At 44.3% G+C, this 24,186-nt stretch overlaps 1 protein-coding gene across 1 annotated transcript in view; it reads left to right on the top strand.

Annotated features, from left to right (window-relative positions):
* Positions 1-326: 326 nt before the first annotated feature.
* b4galnt4a (beta-1,4-N-acetyl-galactosaminyl transferase 4a) overlaps positions 327-24,186 on the top strand; it is a 476,874-nt gene continuing 453,014 nt past the window's right edge. Inside the window, exon 1 of the mRNA XM_045227106.1 lies at positions 327-2,295. Coding sequence (XP_045083041.1) covers positions 2,154-2,295 — 142 coding nt within the window. The 5' untranslated portion in view covers positions 327-2,153. The remainder of the gene's footprint in view (positions 2,296-24,186) is intronic.

The raw sequence follows: 24,186 nt of genomic DNA, 5'->3' as shown, positions 1-24,186 counted from the left end.
GGACAGGACACGCTACTTACTTTGGACGCCACACCACGGGGTAGAATTGACATTCAATAGAACTGACCCGATTTAAAACCACATTTAAAAGCATAAGCGCAGATTCGAGCTATGTCGAATTTTTTTCCATGTTAGATAACGGGTCAATACAATATTTACCATTCTCATCATTGGGATATGGCGCGGACGTCTCGATGGCCAATGTCGTCATCCCACCTCCCACGAGCGCAGGCTCCGGTTGGATACCAGACCTGTCCATCACGGGCTCCTCCCAAGTTTGGTTGCCCAGCAGCGTTTCTGATGCCCAATTGATGGACGAAGAGGAGTAGTCTGAAAAACCAGACCCTAGGCAACAGCCGGAGCGTTTAAAAATTGTGGGAGGCTAGAAGAGGAACATATAGATTACATGGGCAAGGGAGAATAGCCTCTGCCTGTGCTTCACTAGGGTATAGCATTTCTTTAATATGATGTATTATTATTATTATTTATAATATTATAAATATCTCCATATACTACGACACCTTGCATGGAGCAGGGGTTCATTTCGACATGATGCGCAATGTAAGGGCGAAGGAGGACGATGTTATTACGGTGTAATAACGAAGAAGAGATCACAAATGGAATAACACTGCAAGCCAGTGCACCGCAGCTAGCTACATTATAGCGTTCATCGTACTTTATCTCTCCTGAATTTGGATGTTATTGTGTAGCGGGAGCTTGCGTTTGCGTTTCGCTTGCACGGGGAATGCTGACAAGGGTCGGGACTTGGTCGGGAGCATTTCGGTCAAATGCAGCGACAGAGAGAGCAGCAGCACGGCCAATCGGGGCGCGTGAAGGTGCACATGGACCTCTGAGAGGAATCCCCTGGATCTCGAAACGAACTGGCACATTTAATGTTTAATGTTTAGTCTTTAGGCCCACTCTTCTCACGTGGCACCCGGCGCACTGTTCTATTCTTAACGCAGGCATTTTGTTGATAGCGTTTTATATTTCTCAGCTGGGTCTTTAAATGAGCCAGAATAGGTTATGAGGATGATGCCAGCTGATATCGCATCACTTCTTTTGGGAACATAGGAAAGCGGTCCAACTGATCCATTATCATTAGCCAAATTACTTTCATCAGTGTTTAACAATTAGGAACGGAAAGCTTGGAGTTTAGATAGGACAGTTGATTATTACGGAGTAAGGTGGATCAGGCCATTTCTACAGTGCCACATAATTTGCAAATAAACAGAGAGCACACGAGAGCAACTGTATAATGCTACGTACGACGCGCGGGTGATGATTTGGATAGATCAAACCCTCTAGTCTATTTGGAGATGCGCATGTCAGTGTAAAATATAGGACTGTCACTCGCTCTGTTTAGTGTTTACAATGTCATGTAAACTCACTGCACGCTGTCGTGGGAGCAAAAGTAGTAGGCTATTTATATAGCCGCGGCTTGGCAGCCTTTAGAATAGAAACAAGTCTCTTTTTAAAATTGGACGTTTTCTGATTCTTTCCGTGGAAGCCGCTCCACTGTGCCCTCGAATGCGCCTTAATCGTGGGCATGATCCTCGTGTGAGAAATCGTTGAAATAATCAGCGTCGGGGTGTCAGCGAGGCTAGAGCGAGTAGGGGATTTGGCTAGATTATCGCCGGACTGCTATCTTGTTCCGTCCGTCACACACTGACTGAACCGCGGCTTCTGATCTGCTGCCTTTTCCCTGCCCAAACTGTCACGGCAGAGCTCCTGGAATGCGATTTGGGGAACCCTTTCTTCGCCTTTTCAAGGAGTTTGTCTCCGAGGACAAGGGTTCTCTTGCAGAGTAAGAACGAAAAGAATAGCTCATTTACAATTGATAAAATTAGGCTATAGCAATGACTGAAGCGAGTCTGCAGCGCTATTTTACGAACAAATCTGGCGCATCAGAGAATGTGGAATTTCATTTTTAACTCAACTAAATTCACTATTGGCTACAGTGTCGGGCACTGGATACACCACGGATGGACTAGGGGACTCTACACCTCGATCTCATCCAAGAGTACCGGTTAGGTTAGACACGATTACTTCAGTAACCTACTACTCCAGAACCGCGGACGGTTAGTTCCGTTAACGAGCACCAGCCATTCTCCCCATCCTGCAGCCGGTAAACGGATGATGTTTGAGCGAGGATGCTGCGCTTCCCCGTGAAGAAAATTCGGAAGCAGTTCAAACTCCTTCTGCTGCTTGTGCTGCTCACCTTTGCCGTGTGGTTCACCTACCTACACATCAATCAGGGCAAAGCTATCAAGCTCCACTTCAACTACGGCAAAGGTATGATGCATTTAAAACTGCCTTTCATGTGTGAAGTTGTGTTTTTGAGTGAAGTAGTAAGTGAAGTCATGTTTCATAGGGTTTGGCTTTTATCAACTTTGTCCAATATGAATTGGAAATATGTATTTTTGCTGTCTTATGTCCTAACCAACTTCCGGACACCACATTTACATGTTCGCCATTTAGCAGATGTGCTTATCCAGAGCGATTAAGGTTAGGTGCCTTGCTCAGAGGCACATCGACAGATATTTTTCACCTAGTAGGCTCAGGGATTCAAACCAGCGACCTTTCAGTTTTTGGCCCAACGGTCTTAACAACTGGGCTACCCGCTGCCCCCATATAGGCCTACTCACATGAGAGGTTGGAAGCCACACAGGGTCAGCAACAGAGCAGCTGCCCTGGAGCAGTTTAGAGGTTAAATGCATTGCTCAAGGGCACAAGGGCAGTAGAGATTATGATGGCATTCATTCCTCCCAGATTTCGCCTGTTGGCCCTGGGATTCAAACCAGCAATCCTCTGGTTCCTTTCCCGCCTCTCTTATCTCAAGGCTAGCGCCTCCACGCTCTTGTCCCTCTTTTGATGTCCAATGATTTATGTCTTTGACTATCACAGAAGTTTGTTGATTTATGATTGATAAACAATATGCAGTGCTGCTGGTGTTGTGACTTCTGTGGTTGTTTTTCTTGGATATCCTGGTTGCTTGGTTGTTTGTCACTTAGTGCCGAAGAAGTATAATTTAGCACAAGTAGAAATAGCAGAGAAAACAACATCTCCTCATTAATGACCAATACACAGTCAAGAGTTAATTCAACTCTTAAAGGGTCAAATTTTAAACTATTTTTGGGTTTATATGGTCCCACCCCCATTTTGTATTAAAAGTACTCTGGTCACGGTATTGATATTTTTGGAGTTAAAACTACACTAGGCCTAAATGGAGTAAATATCCAACTCACAGAGTTGCTTAAATTTAACTCCAATTGCCATTTTATTATTTTAAGTGTTGCTTTTAATCAACTCCCTTGCCATTTTACACTTTTCTGTATTGTTCTGAATTAACAATCAACTCCAGCAGAGGGTTTAAAGTCTTAGTTTAATATTTCTTAATGTTTTACATTACGGTGGTTTGCAATGTGAAATCCAATGTCTATTAGATCCAACTTGCAGGAAGACATCCAGCACTTTTATATCACCCACAACTTGCATTTATAATGCCTGTCAGAGGAGGGAAGACAATACAGTACATAGAGACCACCTACACCATGAAACTGGAACAACTATCTCACTAACGGTTGCTATAAATCCAACCACTTACAGATTGGATTAGTTTATTATCTTTGTGTCGCATAAAATAAGATAAAAAAACAATCTATGTACATGTGAAAACCCAGATATTGAAACAAACAATAAAAAAATTCAACCTGCAGCATACTGGGATAAACAGTATTTACAATTAGGCCCCTCCCACATCTGGGGAGGGGCCTCATTGAATACAAAGTACTCTTGATGGAGTTAATAGTACTCCGTCCCAATCAACTCCAGTTATCAACACTAACTCCAGGGAGCGTATCACTCTCTTGAGGGTTAAGATAACTCCCAGTAGAGTAAAGTTAACCCTAACACTGTGATTTCAACTATCCTTGATTTACTGTGTACCTTTCCTCTCTCTCCAACCTCACCTACGGGCCCTGGTCAAAAATAGTGTACTAAAAAGGGAATATAGTGCCACATGGCTGTGTAGCGAGGCCAAGCCAAAGTGCAATTGGCTGCAGCAAGGTCGAAATAAGAGGCTGTAGTCTCATTAAAAATGAACAGGCGGATTATGAAAGCGGCTCCAGAGGTCATGCCATGCCAATCACATGGGAAAATGTTGGAAAAACACCACCCACTTTTTCAGTCACCCAACTTTAAACCTACATCCAATGACGGGATTCAAATTCAAATCAAATCAAATCAAATTGTATTTGTCACATACACGTGTTTAGCAGATGTTATTGCGGGTGAAGCGAAATGCTTGTGCTTCTAGCTCCGACAGTGCAGTAATATCTAACAAGTAATATCTAACAATTTCACAACATATACCCAATACACACAAATCTAAGTAAGGAATGGAATTAAGAATACATGCATATATGGATGAGCAATGACAGAGCGGAATGGACTAAGATACAGTAGAATATTATAGAATACAGTATATACATATGAGATGAGTAATGCAATATATGTCAACATTATTAAAGTGACTAGTGTTCCATTTCTTAAAGTGGCCAGTGATTTATAGTCTATGTCTATAGGCAGCAGCCTCTAATGTGCTAGTGATGGCAATTTAACAGTCTGATGGCCGTGAGATAGAAGCTGTTTTTCAGTCTCTTGGTCCCAGCTTTGATGCACCTGTACCGACCTCGCCTTCTGGATGATAGTGGGGTGAACAGGCAGTGGCTCGGGTGGTTGATGTCCTTGATTATCTTTTTGGCCTTCCTGTGACATCGGGTGCTGTAGGTGTCCTGGAGGGCAGGTAGTTTGTCCCCGGTAATGCCTTGGGCAGACTGCACCGCCTGCAACCACAGGGCTCTCCAGAGGGTGGTGCAGTCTGCCCAACGCATTACCGGGGAAAAACGACCCGCCCTCCAGGACACCTACAGCACCCGATGTCACAGGAAAGCCAAAAAGATAATGTTGCAGGCGGTGCAGTTGCCGTACCAGGCGGTGATACAGCCCGACAGGATGCTCTCAATTGTGCATCTGTAAAAGTTTGTGAGGCTCTGTTGCGCCTTCTTCACCACACTGTCTGTGTGGGTGGACCATTATAGTTTGTCAGTGATGTGTACGCCAAGGAACTTGAAGCTTTCCACCTTCTCCACTGCGGTCCCGTTGATGTGGATAGGGGGGTGCACCATCTGCTGTTTCCTGAAGTCCACGATCATCTCCTTTGTTTTGTTGACATTGAGTGAGAGGTTATTTTTCCTGGCACCACACTCCCAGAGCCCTCACCTCCTCCCTGTAGGCTGTCTCATCATAGTTGGTAATCTACTACTGTTGTGTCGTCTGCTAATGTGATGATTGAGTTGGGGGCGTGCTTGGCCACGCAGTCATGGGTGAACAGGGAGTACAGGAGGAGTGGGCTGAGCATGCACCCTTGTGGGGCCCCAGTGTTGAGGATCAGCGAAGTGGTGGTGTTGTTTCCTACCTTCACCACCTGGGGTGGCCTGTCAGGAAGTCCAGGACCCAGTTGCAGGGGGGATATAAACGGGTGTGGCTATAACCGAGGAAAATGATCTTGGGAGATAATACGGTCGGCATTTGATTGTGAGGTATTCTAGGTCGGGTGAACAAAAGGATTTTAGTTCCTGTATGTTACTACAATTACACCATGAGTCGTTAATCATGAAACCCACACCTTCGCCCTTCTGCTTCCCGGAGAGATATTTATTTCTGTCTGCGCGATGAACTGAGAACCCATCTGGCTGGACCGATTTTGACAGAATATCCAGAGAAACAAAGTATGTTACAGGCCCTGATGTTTCTCTGGAAAGAAACCTTTGCCCTGAGCTCATCAACTTTGTTATCCAAAGACTGAACATTAGCGAGAAATATACTCGGAAGCGGTGGGTGGTGTGCGCGCCTCCTAAGTCGAACCAGCAGGCCGCTCCGGGTGCCTCTCCTCAGCCGGCGATGTTTTGGGTCGGCATCTGGAATCACTATATTCGCATTCGGGAGTGCAAACAAAGGATCTGCTTCGGGAAAGTCGTATTCCTGGTCGTAATGCTGGTAGTTCTGGTGAGTTACCGCCGCTCTGATATCCAATAGTTTTTCCCGGCTGTATGTAATGATACAAAACATTTTCTGAGCTAATAATGTAAAAATAATACATAAAAAAACAACGTTTCCTAAGAGCTAGTCGCGAGGCCGCCATCTTCGTCGGCGCCATCTCTCTGTTGATTTCATGTTGAATTCACGTTAGTTGACAACTCAATCAAATGTAAATCAAAACTACATGTTGAACTGACGTCTGTGCCCAGTGTGAACCGCTAGGTTCTTAAAAGGGCTTGTCACAGCTGTGTACGTTGCTTTGGTGGCTTGACATGTTGCTTGTGAATGATGTAAAGTGACACCTGGTGATTATTGTGTCCTTGACATGTGTGTAACCCCCATACTGCTAGGCTAAGTGCAGTGGAGACCCTTTCCTTCTGATGCTGTCTGGCTGAGCGAGTTTATTTATTTTTTCACTAGAGCCTGCTGATGATGTCAAGGCTGTGTGTGTGTGTGTCGCGTGTGTTTGAAAGGCCGGTGGGTGTTGCCCCAGCTTGTTGCTTTCTTACTCAAGGTGAGTGGACTTTAGTTAAATTACAGGATATGGAGGGGCTTAAATTGTTCAAACAGACTGACAGGTTTTGCATTCTTGCTACTTACAGTGCCTTCAGAAAGTATTCACAACCCTTGACTTTTTCCAAATGTTGTTGTGTTACAATCTGAATTTAGATTTTGTGTCACTGGCTTACACACAATACCCCATAATGAAAAGTGGAATTATGTTTTTAGAAATGTTTACAAATTAATTACAAATGAAAATGTGAAATATCTTGAGTCTAAGTATTCGACCACTTTGTTATGGCAGTTCAGGACAAAACATTCGCTTAACAAGACACATAATAAGTTGCATGGACTCACTCTGTGTGCAATAATAGTGTTTAACATGATTTTTGAATGACTACCTCATCTCTGTAACACACACATACAATTATCTGTAAGTTCCCTCAGTCGAGCAGTGAATTTTAAACACAGATACAACCACACAGACCAGGGAGGTTTTCCAATGCCTCGCAAAGAAAGGCACCTATTGGTAGATGGGGTAAAAAAACAACAACCTGACATTGAATATCCCTTTGAGCATGGTGTAGTTATCAATACATCCAGTCACTACAAGGATATACCGTGGGGAGAACAAGTATTTGATACACTGCCGATTTTGCAGGTTTTCCTACTTACAAAGCATGTAGAGGTCTGTAATTTTTATCATATGTACACTTCAACTGTGAGAGATGGAATCTAAAATAAAAATCCAGAAAATCACATTGTATGATTTTAAAGTAATTAATTTGCATTTTACTGCATGACATAAGTATTTGATCACCTACCAACCAGTAAGAATTCCGGCTCTCACAGACCTGTTAGTTTTTCTTTAAGAAGCCCTCCTGTTCTCCACTCATTACCTGTATTAACTGCACCTGTTTGAACTCGTTACCTGTATAAAAGACACCTGTCCACACACTCAATCAAACAGACTCCAACCTCTCCACAATGGCCAAGACCAGAGAGCTGTGTAAGGATATCAGGGATAAAACTGTAGACCTGCACAAGGCTGGGATGGGCTACAGGACAATAGGCAAGCAGCTTGGTGAGAAGGCAACAACTGTTGGCGCAATTATTAGAAAATGGAAGAAGTTCAAGATGACGGTCAATCACCCTCGGTCTGGGGCTCCATGCAAGATCTCACCTCATGGGGCATCAATGATCATGAGGAAGGTGAGGGATCAGCCCAGAACTACACGGCAGGACCTGGTCAATGACCTGAAGAGAGCTGGGACCACAGTCTCAAAGAAAACCATTAGTAACACACTACGCCATCATGGATTAAAATCCTGCAGCACACGCAAGGTCCACCTGCTCAAGCCAGCGCATGTCCAGGCCCGTCTGAAGTTTGCCATTGACCATCTGGATGATCCAGAGGAGGAATGGGAGAAGGTCATGTGGTCTGATGAGACAAAAATAGAGCTTTTTGGAGGAAGAAGAAGGATGAGTACAACCCCAAGAACACCATCCCAACCGTGAAGCATGGAGGTGGAAACATCATTCTTTGGGGATGCTTTTCTGCAAAGGGGACAGGACGACTGCACCGTATTGAGGGGAGGATGGATGGGGTCATGTATCGCGAGATCTTGGCCAACAACCTCCTTCCCTCAGTAAGAGCATTGAAGATGGGTCGTGGCTGGGTCTTCCAGCATGACAACGACCCGAAACACACAGCCAGGGCAACTAAGGAGTGGCTCCGTAAGAAGCATCTCAAGGTCCTGGAGTGGCCTAGCCAGTCTCCAGACCTGAACCCAATATAAAATCTTTGGAGGGAGCTGAAAGTCCGTATTGCCCAGCGACAGCCTGAAGGATCTGGAGAAGGTCTGTATGGAGGAGTGGGCAAAAGTCCCTGCTGCAGTGTGTGCAAACCTGGTCAAGACCTACAGGAAACGTATGATCTCTGTAATTGCAAACAAAGGTTTCTGTACCAAATATTAAGTTCTGCTTTTCTGATGTATCAAATACTTATGTCATGCAATAAAATGCAAATGAATTACTTAAAAATCATACAATTTGATTTTCTGGATTTTTGTTTTAGATTACATCTCTCACAGTTGAAGTGTACCTATGATAAAAATTACAGACCTCTACATGCTTTGTAAGTAGGAAAACCTGCAAAATCGGCAGTGTATCAAATACTTGTTCTCCCCACTGTAGGCGTCCTTCCTAACTCAGTTGCCAGAGAGGAAGGAAACCACTCAGGGATTTCACCATGAGGCCAATGGTGACTTTAACAGTTACAGAGTTTAATGGCTGTGATAGGAGAAAACTGAGGATCAGGGCCTAAAATGAACACCTGCCACCCACCAAATGCGGGTAGATTTTGGCAATGGCAGGTAAGAATGTCTAATTCACCAGCCACGTTGGCGGGTGGTCACACACAGGGCTCTACAATGCAAGCATTTCTTACAAATAGTCAAAAGTCAAGTATGGGCCATGATTTATAGCAAGATAAATGCTGCAGTAGATGTTTTCAAAGTATTTCTGCCATTTGGTTTCATATCTGGTAATGCACAAAGAAATAGGAATGCTACCGTTATAGCTATCGCACCTCGCGCAGCAACACTGCCTGGCTGGGGAGCAGTGTGCACTGTGAGTGAAGTTTTGAAAGATTTGTTTTTAGAAGCAATGCACACAGGCATAAAAGTTGGTCTACCTACTAAAGTGAGACTTTATCCTCGTGTTTCTTAGATATTTACATTGTTTTGTTCACAAGTTAGGTTGTTTTTCAATGTTTGAGTTTGCTTCCACTGCTAGCAAAGAGAAGAGATGTCGTCGCCCTCAACTAGTGAGATTCTCACAGGCACCTGTGAAGACTGGAGTGGCCCTGTTACCAAGGTAACCTTAAAGGGGCAGCTGAACATTTGTCTCATCTTTGATATTTTGGTTTAATTTAATTAAATTTAATTGAGCAATATACCACATTACTTTTGAATAGTAATACATTCCTTGTATTAGAAACATTACTAAGCACGCTCGTCCTTTTTGTTTTGTGTTCTTTGGTGTAATGAATGCATAAAATATTTGCTGGTAAAAGAAAATCTGAGTTTCTGGTAGATTTTTTAAAAATCTACCTGCCACAGTGGCTGGTAGACAAAGTTAGTTTTAGGCCCTGCCGAGAATGGATCAACAACATTGTAGTTCCTCCACAATAATAACCTAAATGACAGAGTGAAAAGAAGGAAGCCTGTACAGAATAAAAATATTCAAAACATGCATCTTGTTTGCAATAAGGCACTAAAGTAAAACTGCAAAAAGAATTGGCAAAGAAATGCACTTTCTGTCCTGAATACAAAGCGTTATGTTTGAGGCAAATCCAACACAACACATCACTGAGTACCACTCTTCATATTTTCAAGCATGGTGGTGGCTGCGTCATGTTATGGGTATGCTTGTCATCGTCAAGGACTAGGGAATAGAGTTAAGCACAGGCAAAATCCTAGAGGAAAACCTGGTTCAGTCTGCTTTCCAATGGACACTGGGAGACAAATTCACCTTTCAGCAGGACAATAACATAAAACACAAGGCCAAATATACACTGGAGTTGCTTACCAAGACGACATTGAATGTTCCTGAGTGGCCCAGTTACAGTTTTGACTGAAATGGGCTTGAATAGCTGTCTAGCAATGATCAACAACCAACTTGAAGAATTTTCTAAGAATAATGTGCAAATATTGTACAATCCAGGTGTGCAAAGCTCTTAAGAGACTTACCCAGAAAGACTCACAACTGTAATCACTGCCAGAGGGGATTCTAACATGTATTGACTCAGGGGGTTGAAAACTTGTGTCATGAAAATGTATTTGTGTTTTATTTTTCATATTTTTTTCTTTACAAATGTTAGAATTTTTCTTCCACTTTGACATTACAGAGTATTTTGTGTAGCTCGTTGACAAAAAAATATAATTAAATCCATATTAATCCTACCTTGTAACACAACAAAATGTGGAAAAAGTCGCACACACACACACACACGCACGCACGCACACACACGGGTGTCTCTCGCACACACACTTAAAGTTGTTCAACAGGTCAGCAGTCCACTTAACCCACCCAAATGGATAAAATGTCTTCATAGTCCAAGGCTTTATTAGTGTAATAATCGAGAATATGCAAAACGAGGACTCTACAAAGTATTCTTATCTGTTGGATGAAAATGATGGGTTCTGCTTTTTGAGTTTGCTGGTCATTTATTTCTCTCCGTGTTTGTGTTAAGTCCATTATTAACCTGGGACGATTCTCGCTGTCTAGGAAAGGACATTGAGGTAAAACCCTATTTCTGCTTGTGCCTTAGATTAAGTTTGGCTTAACAAATCAAATTTACTCATACAGTGCCCCCTGCCCAGTCATGCCAAACAACTGTTACCTAGTCAACTTAAAGTTTTGTCTGTTGAAAATGATACATTTCTAACCTAATTATCCAGAGTAGTCAAGTTTCTCCTCATTGTCCTACATTAAATGCAGAATTGGGAAAATATACATTTTTTCATTTTGTATTTTACCTTGATTTATCCATGAAGTCCTATTGAGGATAGAATAGGACAATTCCAGCATTATGGATGTGACATTTGCACACAAAATCACAAACTATAAACGTAACAAAAATGTCAACTAGTTTACTGAGTTACTGTTCACATAAGGAAATCAGTCAATTGAAATAAGTAAATTAGGCCCTAATCTATGGATTTCACATGACTGGGCAGGGGCGCAGGTATAGGTGGGCCTGGGAGGACATAGGCCCACCCACTTGAGAGCCAGGCCCACCCAATGAGTTTTCCCCTACAAAAGGGCTTTATTACAGACAGAAATACTCCTCAGCTATTTGGGGAAACTGAACTTATTAGTACAACTCTGTAAGTTTGTGAGTCTTAAGGTAAAACATGGATAGCCATTTTGAAGGAATGGCTTGGCTCAATATAAAACGATAATTTAGAAAAGACTGTCATTTTCATTATTACTTTGGAGAGGAAAAATGACCATGATGGATGTGACGGAGTCTGAAACACAGAAACAAATATTTTCTAAACAACACTACTGCCATGTATGAGCAATGCATTTCTGCATATATTTTCTATGATATCACATACTTTTCAAGATATCAACAATTGCTTCTCTAAAAGTCTAAAGAGTAAGTCTCAGAACAAGCACACAAAATGTAGTGAATGCACATACTTCTGAATCTAAGTTGGCTGCGTTTACACAGGCAGCACAGTTATGATCTTTTTTCCACTAATTGGTCTTTTGACCAATCAGATAGGCTCTGAAAAAGATCTGATGTGAAAAGATCTGTTGTGATTGGTCAAAAGACAAGTTAATGGAAAAAAAAATCAGAATTGGGCTGCCTGTGTAAACGCAGCTCATATGATCCATCACATTCACAACTGTTATGGATGTCACGAATATCACAACAATGAAAAGGGTATTGACAATAAAAAAAGAGAAACAAATTATAGACCATATAAAACCTTGATGAAAGTTAGCTTTGCAGTGACATTTTCAAGAACGTTTCCTAAAATACTGTACGTACGTAATGGATTTTACATTACATTGGTAAAAAAAAACATCCTACATATCAAATTAAAATTTGATTTATTTGGCAATAATTAAGAGTATGCAAAGTGATCGTGTCAGGCGAAAATTATATTAAACGTTTTACCATTGCAACATTTGATGGAGGCTACAGTCACATTCACCGTGGTTGGTCTGAAGCGTGCTACAGTTCACAGCTGGCGATGCCTCATCGCGATTGGTTATTCCCCATCATTTGCAACAATGTCAATGAGCATCATCTTTCCTTTGTGGTACCTCAAACTGTCGTGATTACCAGCTGAGATAAACTTTTATGAGTTTACCTAACTCCTGGCTCAGAGTTTGTCTGGGCAGTGTCTTACCATCATCCTAAAACCTACTCTGAGCTGGGAGTTTTTTTTGTCTTAAAACAGGTTTTAACAGAATTCCTAGGACTTTCCTGAGATGCTTTGTGGATATGGGCGTACTCTAGGTCCTCCCGGCCTGAGTCACTGCCGCGGGAGTGTTACCGCCGCTGCACTCCTGACCGCCACCGCTCTAGGCCCCCCCCGGCTAGAGCCATTGTCACGGTCTCTGCCCGGCTACTCCCCTGAGGGACACTACCCCAGGGCCCCCCGGCCTGAGCTTTCGCTACCTCCATGAGATCATTGGGACTCCCACTACATCCCGAGGTGGCCCAGGTACTCACCAGAACGACATCACTCCAGCAGCCCCCCGGCTGAAGCCTACGTTGTATTTACCTGAGCGTCGGGAGCGCCACTCCCCCCGAGGTGGCCCAGCTGCTCTCCTGACCGACATCCATCTAGGCCTCCCCAGGCTGAGCCCCCAGAGCAACCTGGGTGTGCCCAAGGTTTGACTGTCTGCTACCCTGGAACCTTCAGCCACGTCTCCACCCCTGCCCACTTCTGGCCCGGACTCCTGCTCCCCCGGTAGGCTCCTAGTTTCCGGACGTACCAGGCCCTCAGTTTCTGGCCCTAGTTGCAGACTTACACTTTTGGCTTAGGTCCCTGGACTGCTGCCTTAGTACTAGGGCCCCAGTCCTCTGCCATTTTAAGTCCACAGTCCCCTGCACTAGTAGCCTCAAAGTTTGCTGCTCTGTCAGGCCATAGGTGTCCTACCCAGCTAGGCCCTACATTAGCTGCCCCGTTTGCAGGTCTGCAGTCTCCTGCCCTGCTCAGATCACAGTCCCCTGCCTTAGTTGGTAGGCAGTTGCATAGTCTGCCAGGTTTAGGGCCTCCTGCCCTACTAGGCCACAAGTTACCTGTACTAGGCTCTCAGTCCACAGCCCTCTTTGGCTCTCAGTCCCTAGCACTAGGTCCTCAGTCTCCAGCTGTACTAGGTCTGCTGTCTCCAGCACTAGTCAGCCCTCTGTCCCTAGCCCAGGTGGGTCATCAGGCTCCTTTCCTCTAGTAGGCCCAAAGCTCTAATGTTCTCCTAGCACTCAATCGTTTTCCCTCTCAGGCCCAGAGTCAGTATCCCTGTCAGCTCCAGAGTCAGTTTCCCTGCCAGGCCCAGAGTCAGTATCCCTGTCAGTTCCAGAGTCAGTTTCCCTGTCAGGTCCAGAGTCAGTTTCCCTCTCAGGCCCAGAGTCAGTATCCCTGTCAGTTCCAGAGTCAGTTTCCATGTCAGATCCAGTGTCAGTTTCCTTGTCAGGTCCAGAGTCAGTTTCCCTGCCAGGCCCAACGTTACCAGCATTAGGCTCCCAGCCTTCAAGTGTCCTAGGTGCGCTGTCCCCAGCCCTAGTCGACCTTCAGTCTCCTGCTCTGCCAGGCTTTAGGTTCTGTGCCCCACTAGGTCCTTGATCTCTGCCCTCAGTTGGTCTGCAGTCACCCCTCCTAGTGCTACATGCTAAACCTCCTGCACTAGTTCCAGGCCCTGGGTTTCCTGTCCTGCTAAGTCCTGAGTTGGCTGTCCTGCTAGGTCTGCAGTCCCTGCCCCTAGCCAGTTCACAACCCCCAGCTTCAGGCGGTGCCCAGCCACCTGTCCTAAGCTCCAAGTTCCCTTCTCAGCTAGGTTCTCAGTCTCCTGCCACACCTGGCCTGCAGTCTTTGGTCATAGATTTAGGTTGGGTGTCCCCTGCCCTGTTATGCCTGGAGTTTCCTGTCCTGCTAGGCCCTCAGCCCACTGACCTGGGTGACCCACCGTTCTCTGAACCAGGGAGCCTGCTGTCTCCAGTTCTGGGGGGCCTCCCACCTCCTGCACTGAAAGACTCTCCAGCCCTCGCACCTGGGGAATCACCTGACCTCGTCTCTGGGGCCCAGCCGGCCCCTGCCTTTGGATCCCTGATGAGCCTCGTCCAGGGGTTCCCACCTGCTCCACCATGGGAGCCATCGCCGTCAGCAGTGGTGAGAGAGTCACCAACCCCAGCAGAAGCCAGCAAGCTGCCAACAACAGTTGTGGCCGGCTTGCCACATTCTTCTGCAGTAGGATCCTCTGCCACACCGTGGCGTTCCATGGCACAGCCCAGGACTGTCCATCCCTCAGGGGGTGGCCCTAAGCCCTTACCGGAGCTGGCACCCTACTGGCCCCCATGGTCCTCTAAAGAGACACCCGCAACCAGCTACCCTTCTACGGCCAGATGCACACAAGGACCCCAGCTGGTCTGGTCCCTTCACTGCTCTGCCCCTCTGTCCTGCCGGCTAGGCCTAGGCCCTTTCAGGACTAAGCCCCCAATTGAGGCCTTTTAAGATGTGTGGATTTTCCACCAGAAATCCAGGGGCAGCTGTAAATAAAAGGCCGGCCCTCTCAATCTGATTGGCCTTCAGGTCTGTCAATCACCCGCCTATTCCAACCAATCAGGACGCTTGGAGGTATTCCAGGGCCTTGACACCTCACGTTAGTGAGTGTTTACATGCCATTGCAAGAAGAAGGAAGTGCACTAACTAGCGTAGAGGATGGGGAAGAATCATGGCGGAAGTGAATGCCAAGTCTGAATCAAGAACAGTGTTGAGTAAAGTTGAAGATGATGAATGGAAAACCGTAGTGTCAAAGAATGGAGCAAAAAGGAAATTGTCAAAAATTTTAAAGGATGATGAGTGTAGGTCGGATAAAGATTTGTTTCCTGTTGGGATGCGTTTTTTGAATAAGGACGTGTATCTGAGAAACCCGTTTGAGGTATTGAAGAAGGTGAAGTATGTGTTAGGAGAAGTGGAATCAATCAGATTGACCAGGAGTGGGCTTGTTCTGGTTAATTGTGTTTCTGAAGAGCAGAAGAAGGCATTGGGAATCACAAGAATTGCAAATTCTGAAGTATTATGCTTTGATCTGTGAAGTAGAGCACCGGTTAAAGGAATCATAGACGGGGTGTCGATAACGGTAGTTATTGAATACTTCAAGAGAATCCAAGATGTGGTAGGTGCCCATCGCCAGAACCGCATGGTGAATGGGGAAAAGGAAGAAAGTCAGTCGGTTCTTTCGTTTTTTGATAAAGAGCACATCCCTACGCATGTAAAGTTAGGTTATGTAAAGTATGCAGTAAGATTATTTGTCCACAAGCCACTACAATGCAATAACTTTAAAGGATTTGGCCATGTTGCAAATGTTTGCAGACAGAAGGAGTATATTGAAGATCGGAGTGAAGAAGGTCTGTGTTGCAACTGTGGCGGGGATCATGATCCAGAGTTCTTGGAGTGCCCTGTAAGGGTGAAGGAGGTCAAGTTAGCAAAAGTAAGGGCGGGTCATAGGATCAAAATAATTGAGAAAGCAAGTGACGTTAGTGTTGATGATATGGTAGTGGATACACCCCAGCCATTAGTGAATGTTTGTCCACAAAGAGAACCAGACACGCTTTGTGTGAAAAAGGTGGATTTTGTGGCGTTTATTGCAACAGTTATTCATTGTACTGCTCAAGTGTCAAAGAAATCGCATTGTGATTTTAACACAAGAAGTAGCGTGAATTGTGTTAGTGTTTTTTGTTTTTGGTAGTTAGTATGAATTTGTTCATCCAAAACATATTTTGTTTTTGGGGATATTTTACTTCCCCATACAGTAAGTGTCGGCAATACACTTTGAGTGTAGTCTTCCAATAATCCTCAAAGAAGAAGAAGAAGAAGAAGAAGAAGGAAGTGTTGCGCTGACAGACTGTTCACATGCCGTTTTCCAATGTCTGCGTAGTAAGTGTTGGAAATGCTACTAGGATAAGTTTGAGTGTAATGTAACTGTGTAGATACGTTTGTAATAAGAGGTTTGAAGTGTTGTTTGCTAGCTATGAGTTAATTCTAGCACTGTCTGTTTGTGTGTACCCTTAGTTACTCCTTAGTCCAAGGACCTTACATGTTCTGTTTAAAGGGCTAATTGGCTATGGAAGCCAAAACAGCCAAATACTCCATCAATCGTTTTTCAATTGCAGTACAGTTCTAGAAACATAAATCCCTCTACTTTCATATCAAATCAAAATAATTTCACAGATGCAAAATACACACTTCCTGTACACTGTTTTAACCGGTTTTAACACAGTTGCAGCCGACAGTATTTTTCAGTGACAATCTGTCTTCCGTTTACACACAGGTGTTTGGAGACGCAGATAGCTAATTAGCACGTAAACAAGCGCTGTAACATGGAAATATGGCTGTGTGGGAACCCTAACCCTGTAAAGGTATGTATCAATTTAACCTTTTGTTTTTTTTAAATGATTTCTCGCCGATATGAAAGATAAGGTCCTCATGCTTCCAAAACCGTACTGCAAGCGATGTGTTTAAATGCTCAGACCGAGCATCGCGGCGCTTAACAAAACTCCCCCCTACAGAAGACGCCTTCATCCAATGACTCTTATGTGTAATGTAATGGAACTGAGAGTCATGATCAAGGGCTAGTGTACTCTGTGCATGCTATCTCATTTAGTTCATATTGTTATTCATTGCTACAGGTATGTTTTAAGTGCAACTAGCCTACTCACTAGTATTTTATTAGCAATGTCTATATTGTTTGCATGCTACCGCTGCAAGGTATAGCCTTAGATACTGCTGCATTATGGGGCACTATTGCCTCTCTCATGCTCTCGTACATGCACAGTAACTAATTGCCTCAGATACGATCTGTAGCCAGGCCAGAGGGCCTTAAATCTTAATAGCCCTAGGATCAGTTCTCTTTCCCTTTCAGGCAATATGTTTACATTGACATCAATATTCCTGTATTACTATTGCATTCATTCATATTTTATATCATGCCACATTGCTCATCTGCTTATTGTCATTTGTATTTATATATTTAGTATCTTGGAAATGGATCCTCATGATTGCGTTGTTTCTCCCTTTTTAGAACCACACAAGTATACACAGCATCTGTAGGTGGTGGTGACAAAGTGTGCAGTAATGGGCCTCAACATCACGTTCTAACTGGACAGCACTATTGTGGGTAGAACCAAAATCAATCAGCATTAAGTATATTGCGGGTGAGGGCATATCCAGCCAACCGCTCAGACAAGCTCCAGCTAGCCGTTTTTTTCATGGTCCTAGTTCTCGCTGGATTTAGCAACCAACACTTTTTTCAATGACTCATTGGGCTCTATTTATACAAACTTAACGTAATGGTAAGTCTAAGCGCTGGCGGTAGCGCTATAGGTCCCGGGTGTGTCAGAAATATTTTTGCTATTTTCACAGCGGTTATTTTCACAGCCCAATAGCTGGCGGTATTGCGAAAGGGCTGGGTTTTGATGAATAAACAAGTTGTAGGTGTGACGAGGGCTTGGCCACTCACTGGCCAATCAAGACGTTACAGGAAAATAACTAGGAGTGTCACCGGATTATCTCATCTCTTGTTCCATGATGGGCATATAGTTTAAATGGAGGGTTTTTTATGCACATCCAAAATAATAACAGGAGCTGGCTAAAATAATGTAATAGCCTGTATAGATAAAAAGGGGATGTCCGCTCACTGTTTTGCTGCTGCCAAACTTCATATTTTAATAAACCTTTGGTGATTAAGATTTATTTCAAAGCGGTCTCACGAGCCAAACCCTTTATCAATAGTCTTGACTACTTGACGAATGCATTGGGTATGACAAAAAAAACTGTGTTCATTGAGAGGATGGGAGGCTATGCTTGGTTTTTAATCAAATTAAATGGGGAAAAAACATTAGTTTATGTTTCTTAATACGAGGTTTACGGGCACAAAAGCACATATCTCTTGTGCCATGTGCATGTAGCTACTGTACGTCACGGCTGGATAGGCTGTGCTTCCACTGTCAAAATCTATGCCATAACCAACCGCGAGCGAACTCATTTGTTGTTATTGTGTCGAGACAGGTAAATTACCAATCCTGGCACTAGGGTTTGAAAATAGAAAAGCGCCGGCTTTAACAGGTCGAAATTGCAAACAAGCCTGCGTTTGACAATTGCACTGTCACGTACGTTAAGGAACGGGACGGACCAAGGTGCAGCGTGAAAGGCGTACATGTTTATTAAAGAATAAACACACGACACAGTAACCAAAATAACAAAACTTAACCGTGACGGTCCAAAGGCTAACACACAAGCCTAACACAGGAACACAACAAAAACCCACAACACAGGCAGGAAAACTGGCTGCCTAAGTATGATCCCCAATCAGAGACAACGAGCGACCGCTGCCTTTGATTGGGAACCACACCTGGCCAAACATAGAAATACAAACCTAGAAATTCACACCCTGACCAAACTAGCTAGAGTTCTATAGGCCAGGGCGTGACAGTACCCCCCAAAGGTGCGGACTCCGACCGCACAAACCTGACTGAATAGGGGAGGGTCCGGGTGGGCTTCCAGCCCCACTGGCTTGGTGCGAGGGGCAGGAACGGGCCGGGCCGGACTGGCGACGCGCACCACTGGCTTGGTGCGAGGAGCAGGAACAGGCCGGGCCAGACTGGGACCACTTGGTGCGGGGAGCAGGAACAGGCCGGGCCAGACTGGGAACATGCACCACTGGCTTGGTGCGGGAGCAGGAACAGGCCGGGCCAAACTGGGAAAACGCACCACTGGCTTGGTGCAGAGAGCAGGTACGGGGCGTACCGGACTGGGAACCGGCGCTGGAGGTCTATGACTGTCTCCGTCCTTTACACTCCGCGCCCCGTCCTCCTCCAGTGAGGACATACCTTGAGCCCCCACGAGTGCAGTGGTCGAGGCTGTATGTGTTTGCATGCAGGCAAGCAGGCAGGGAGACACACAGGGAGGCAGGCACACACGCACGCACACACGCAGGCACACGCACGCACGCAGGCAGACACACATGTGCACAGATTCCTGCTCTAAAAGCACTCACTTATGTACTGTGATGGTAGCTTAGGCAGTTATAGGACTGATTGATGGTGGTTTTATATCAGCCTCAGGTTGCTCTAGATGGTGCGATGAACGGCGAACAGCTTGTGTGTGTGGTTGTATTGTGAAAGAAAATATATATGATACCGACTGGACAAATTAGCTAAATGAGGTGAAACATGATTACATTTTTTTTTTTTTTGGGCAATGTCACTTAGGTTTAGTTGAAGTTAGGTGGAGTCTGTGGATTTTGGATCAGAGTTTATTTAATCTGAATTTGAATGAGGAAGAGTGATGGTCGGCAGGCAGCGGTGCATTTTAGATGAGGGAAATATAACTGGTCAGCCAGCAGCACAACAGACACCCTGTTCCCCATCAACAGGTCCATTGAGGGGCTGGATGGATGGGGGAGGATGGAGGATGGAGCTGGGCAGGCTGAGACAGATGTCTGGGGAATAGAGAGCTCTTTTGATTGACCACAATCGCACACACACGCATGCACACACAGACGGGAATGTGCACACACACACACACACACACACAAACATACACACACAGACATACTTGCACAATTGTGATGTGGTTTTTCCTGTGTCGTACACAGTCTCACCACTCGACAAGAGTGACATCACACCTCAGGGGGAAAGGAAGGCAGTAACAGGAAGTCCCAGAAGTCCGGACAGATTGGCTGCTGGGTTGCCCAGGGAGACGACATATGGGAGAGGGCGTAGTGTTATAGAATGCCCAAACATTCCATAGCTGAACCAGACCTCCTGATCGGAGGAAAAGCATTCTGAATCTGAATTCTAGAACTAGGAGAGAACATGTTGAGTTTCCTCATGAGACAAAGCAGGCTCATGTTCAAAAGGGCACACAGTAGAAAACCGTTTTGCAATGAAAAACTAAAATACATTTCACCTTAGAAAGTAGATACAGCATAGTAGAGTGTCATAGGTCATGAAAACAGTATTTGGCATTGATACACAATGGTTGTGCTGGTGAAAACTGAAGCAGATATGACTGGCTTAGTCCATGTGATGTGTACTCACACACACACACACACACACACACACACAGAAACAGACACACACAGACATACAGATATTTAATGAGTTGGATCTGCGTTGTTGTTCTCTTGCCTCATCAATACCCACAGGCCTCTCTGCTGTCATGGCAACCATGCACTCCGATGTCACCTCTCTCTAAATTTAGCCGCGCCGGTTGTCACGGTCGTACACACCATGGAAATACTCTTGCCAACACATGCTAACACACGCACACACGATAACATGTTGACACATACACAAACACTAGTACACACGCTAACACACACAGATGCTAACACGCTGCATTATTCATTATTACTGTTGCTGTTATTGTGCATCTGCTTTAGCAACAATTGTCTTTAGACTCTGAACTGCTAAACTCACTCTCCAAACCAACTGTGTGTAAGAGATATGCTTTATTTTATTTTACTGGTACTAGATGGTTCCTTATTGTTATGTGTTACCAGAAACAACAGTGCTACGATAGAAGAGCCATTTCAAACTCATGTACAGTTTCCTCTTTGCTTTGAAAATCTGAAAGATGTTCTAGGCAAGCCAAGTTGAATGATACTACTCTGAAAGGAGCAGTTTGTGATTTGTAAGTGGGTTAGCCAATGCCAAACACCAGTCACAAGTGAACCCAGTTGGGTTGTTTAGTTTGAACAATTGCAGATCATTTAGAAATGCAGCGAGACTCCAACCATACATGAACGAGCGCTACAACCCTGCCTGGAAAACACCCTCCATTCACCTTTAATGGTAACAAAAACGCCCTCATTTGCTGTATGATTGGGAAATGTTGGAACTGGGCCAAGTCAGTTTCTAAAAGAAAGGTGTGGGTAGAATGTTTTAATCTTTTGCAATTACTTTTTCAAACAAAAAATGCATAGCGAATGCCAAACACTATATCTAGGATACTCAAAAAAATGAAATTACAGTAGGTTACATACAGTAGTAGGCTACTTCAAAGTAAAATATCAACTGTCTGCATGTTCACCTGTTAAATTTGACTGTAGGCTATATTATAAACTGTGCTGCCTATGGGATCGCATACAGCAAAACTTGAAATACCTAGCCTATCTATTTACTAGGCTACTAGGTCCAATTAAATGAGAGATGCGAATGGTAATTTGTTGTAGCGTATGGCTACTTTGACAATATGAACCCACCACGGACAGAAAGGGTGAGGAATTTATTCTGCAATGCAATGAAAATGAATAATTTTTTATTCTAAAAATAAAACACAGATTTTCACTCTTCTCACTAATGGAAAATGACTGCATTCTTTTGATATGTTTTCCTGTTTTTAGTTTGTATGTTTTAATAAGCTTTTCATCATATCTCCCATTTGCACAAATACTTACTTGCCAACTTGCAATACAATATTTCAACCACTAACAGATGTGCGTATGAATGGTCTAAAGTTTGCTGGGAGGTGAGCACATTCTCACATCAAGTTAGAACTGGCGCATAAACATTTTGGGGTATATTTTGTATGTACGCACAGTTTATAAATGAAGCCCACCCAGGAAACTTGCATTGTGCAAAATCTTCGTTCTGCCCCACACAGGAGAACAACTGGTGAACGGCAGGTAGGTTTATTTTAGAATTCATAGTGACCACAATGGTGCTCATCTGAAGAATATACCATTTTGCACAGTAAACCAAATTCTGTTACATTGGCAGGTTGATGTTTATTGTCATGAATCTCACCCTGCAGACAGAACTCAGCGATTTCCACTTGATGGGCCAGCTGTAAAGTAAAAATTGCCTATATTGTAAAAATTCATGAAAACAAACATTGGGTTAGCAGTGTGGTTAAGGTTAAGGTAAGGTTAGGGTTAGATTTAAAATCAGATTTTATGAATTTGTGGCTGTGCCAGCTAGTGACCACTCTGCAGAACTGCCTCCAGGGCAAGATTCATGATAATAAATGCCAACCTGTGTTAATTGTGTGCCAAATCGCCAGTCTTTTCTGATACCCCCTGTAATACCACATCTATCCCCTGGTGGCGCAAAGGGTTAATGATCTGGCTGCAGATCATTTTGGATAATTAAATTATGTTGTGTTTGTATGATTAAATGCTGTTCAAATATCCTTTGAATGAAATTACACTGAACTGAAATATAAACGCAACATGCAACAATTTCAAAGATTTTACTGAGTTACAGTTCATATAAGGAAATCAGTCAATTGAAATAAATAAATGTAGACCCTAATCTATGGATTTCACATGACTGGGAATACATCACAGATACCTTAAAGAAAAGGTAGTGGCGTGGATCAGAAAACCAGTCAGTATCTGGTGTGACCACCATTTGCCTCATGCAGAGCGACACATGTCCTTCACATAGAGTTGATCAGGCTGTTGATTGTGGCCTGTGGAATGTTGTCCCACTCCTCTTCAATGGCTGTGTGAAGTTGCTGGATATTGGCGAGAACTGGAACATGCTGTCGTACACGTCGATCCAGAGCATCCCAAACATGCTCACTCGGTGACATTTCTGGTGTGTATGCAGGCCATGGAAGAACTGGGACATTTTCAGCTTCCAGGAATTGTGTACAGATCCTTGTGACATGGGGCCGTGCATTATCATGCTGAAACATGAGGTAATGGCGGCGGATGAATGGCACGACAATGGGCCTCAGGATCTTGTCACTGTATCTCTGTGCATTCAAATTGCCATCGATAAAATGCAATTGTGTTTGTTGTCCGTAGCTTATGCGTGCCCATACCATAACCCCACCGCCACCATGGGGCACTCTGTTCACAACGTTGACATCTGCAAACTGCTCGCCCACACGGCGCCATACAGGCTGTCTGCCAACTGCCAACTGTTGAAACCGGGATTCGCCCACTGAAGTTGGTTACGACGCCGAACTGCCGTCAGGTCAAGACACTGGTGAGGACGATGAGCTTCTCTCAGACAGTTTCTGACAGTTTGTGCAGAATTTCTTCGGTTGTGCAAACTCACAGTTTCATCAGCGGGTGGCTGGTCTCATATGATCCCGCAGGTGAAGAAGCTGGATGTGGATGTCCTGGGCTGGCGGGGTTACACGTGGTCTGCTGTTGTGAGGCCGATTGGATGTACTGCCAAATTCTCTAAAACGATATTGGATGCTGCTTATGGTAGATACATTAACATTACATTCTCTGGCAACAGCTCTGGTGGACATTCCTGCAGTCAGCATGCCAATTGCACGCTCCCTAAAAACTTGAGACATCTGTGGCATTGTGTTGTGTGACAAAACTGCATATTTTAGAGTGGCGTTTTATTGTCCGCAACACAAGATGCACCTGTGTAATGGTCATGCTGTTTATCCAAAAAAGTGTTAAACAAATCAAAATATATTTAAGATTTGAGATTCTTCAAATAGCCACACTTTGCCTTGATGACAGCTTTGCACACTCTTGGCATTCTCTCAATCAGCTTCACCTGGAATGCTTTTCCAACAGTCTTGAAGGACTTCCCACATATGCTGAGCACTTGTTGGCTGCTTTTCCTTCACTCTGTGGTCCGACTCACCCCAAACCATCTCAATTTGGTTGAGGTTGGGGGATTGTGGAGGCCAGGTCATCTGATGCAGCACTCCATCACTCTCCTTCTTGGTCAAATAGCCCTTACACAGCCTGGAAGTGTGTTGGGTCATTGACCTGTTGCGCTGAATACAACAGGTGTAGACCTTACAGTGAAATGCTTACATACAAGCCCTTAACCAACTGTCACGCTCTGGCTCCGGG

Source organism: Coregonus clupeaformis, chromosome 19 (assembly GCF_020615455.1).
Source record: "Coregonus clupeaformis isolate EN_2021a chromosome 19, ASM2061545v1, whole genome shotgun sequence".
Taxonomy (NCBI): domain Eukaryota; kingdom Metazoa; phylum Chordata; class Actinopteri; order Salmoniformes; family Salmonidae; genus Coregonus; species Coregonus clupeaformis.
This window is presented reverse-complemented; position numbering and strand designations above follow the sequence as displayed.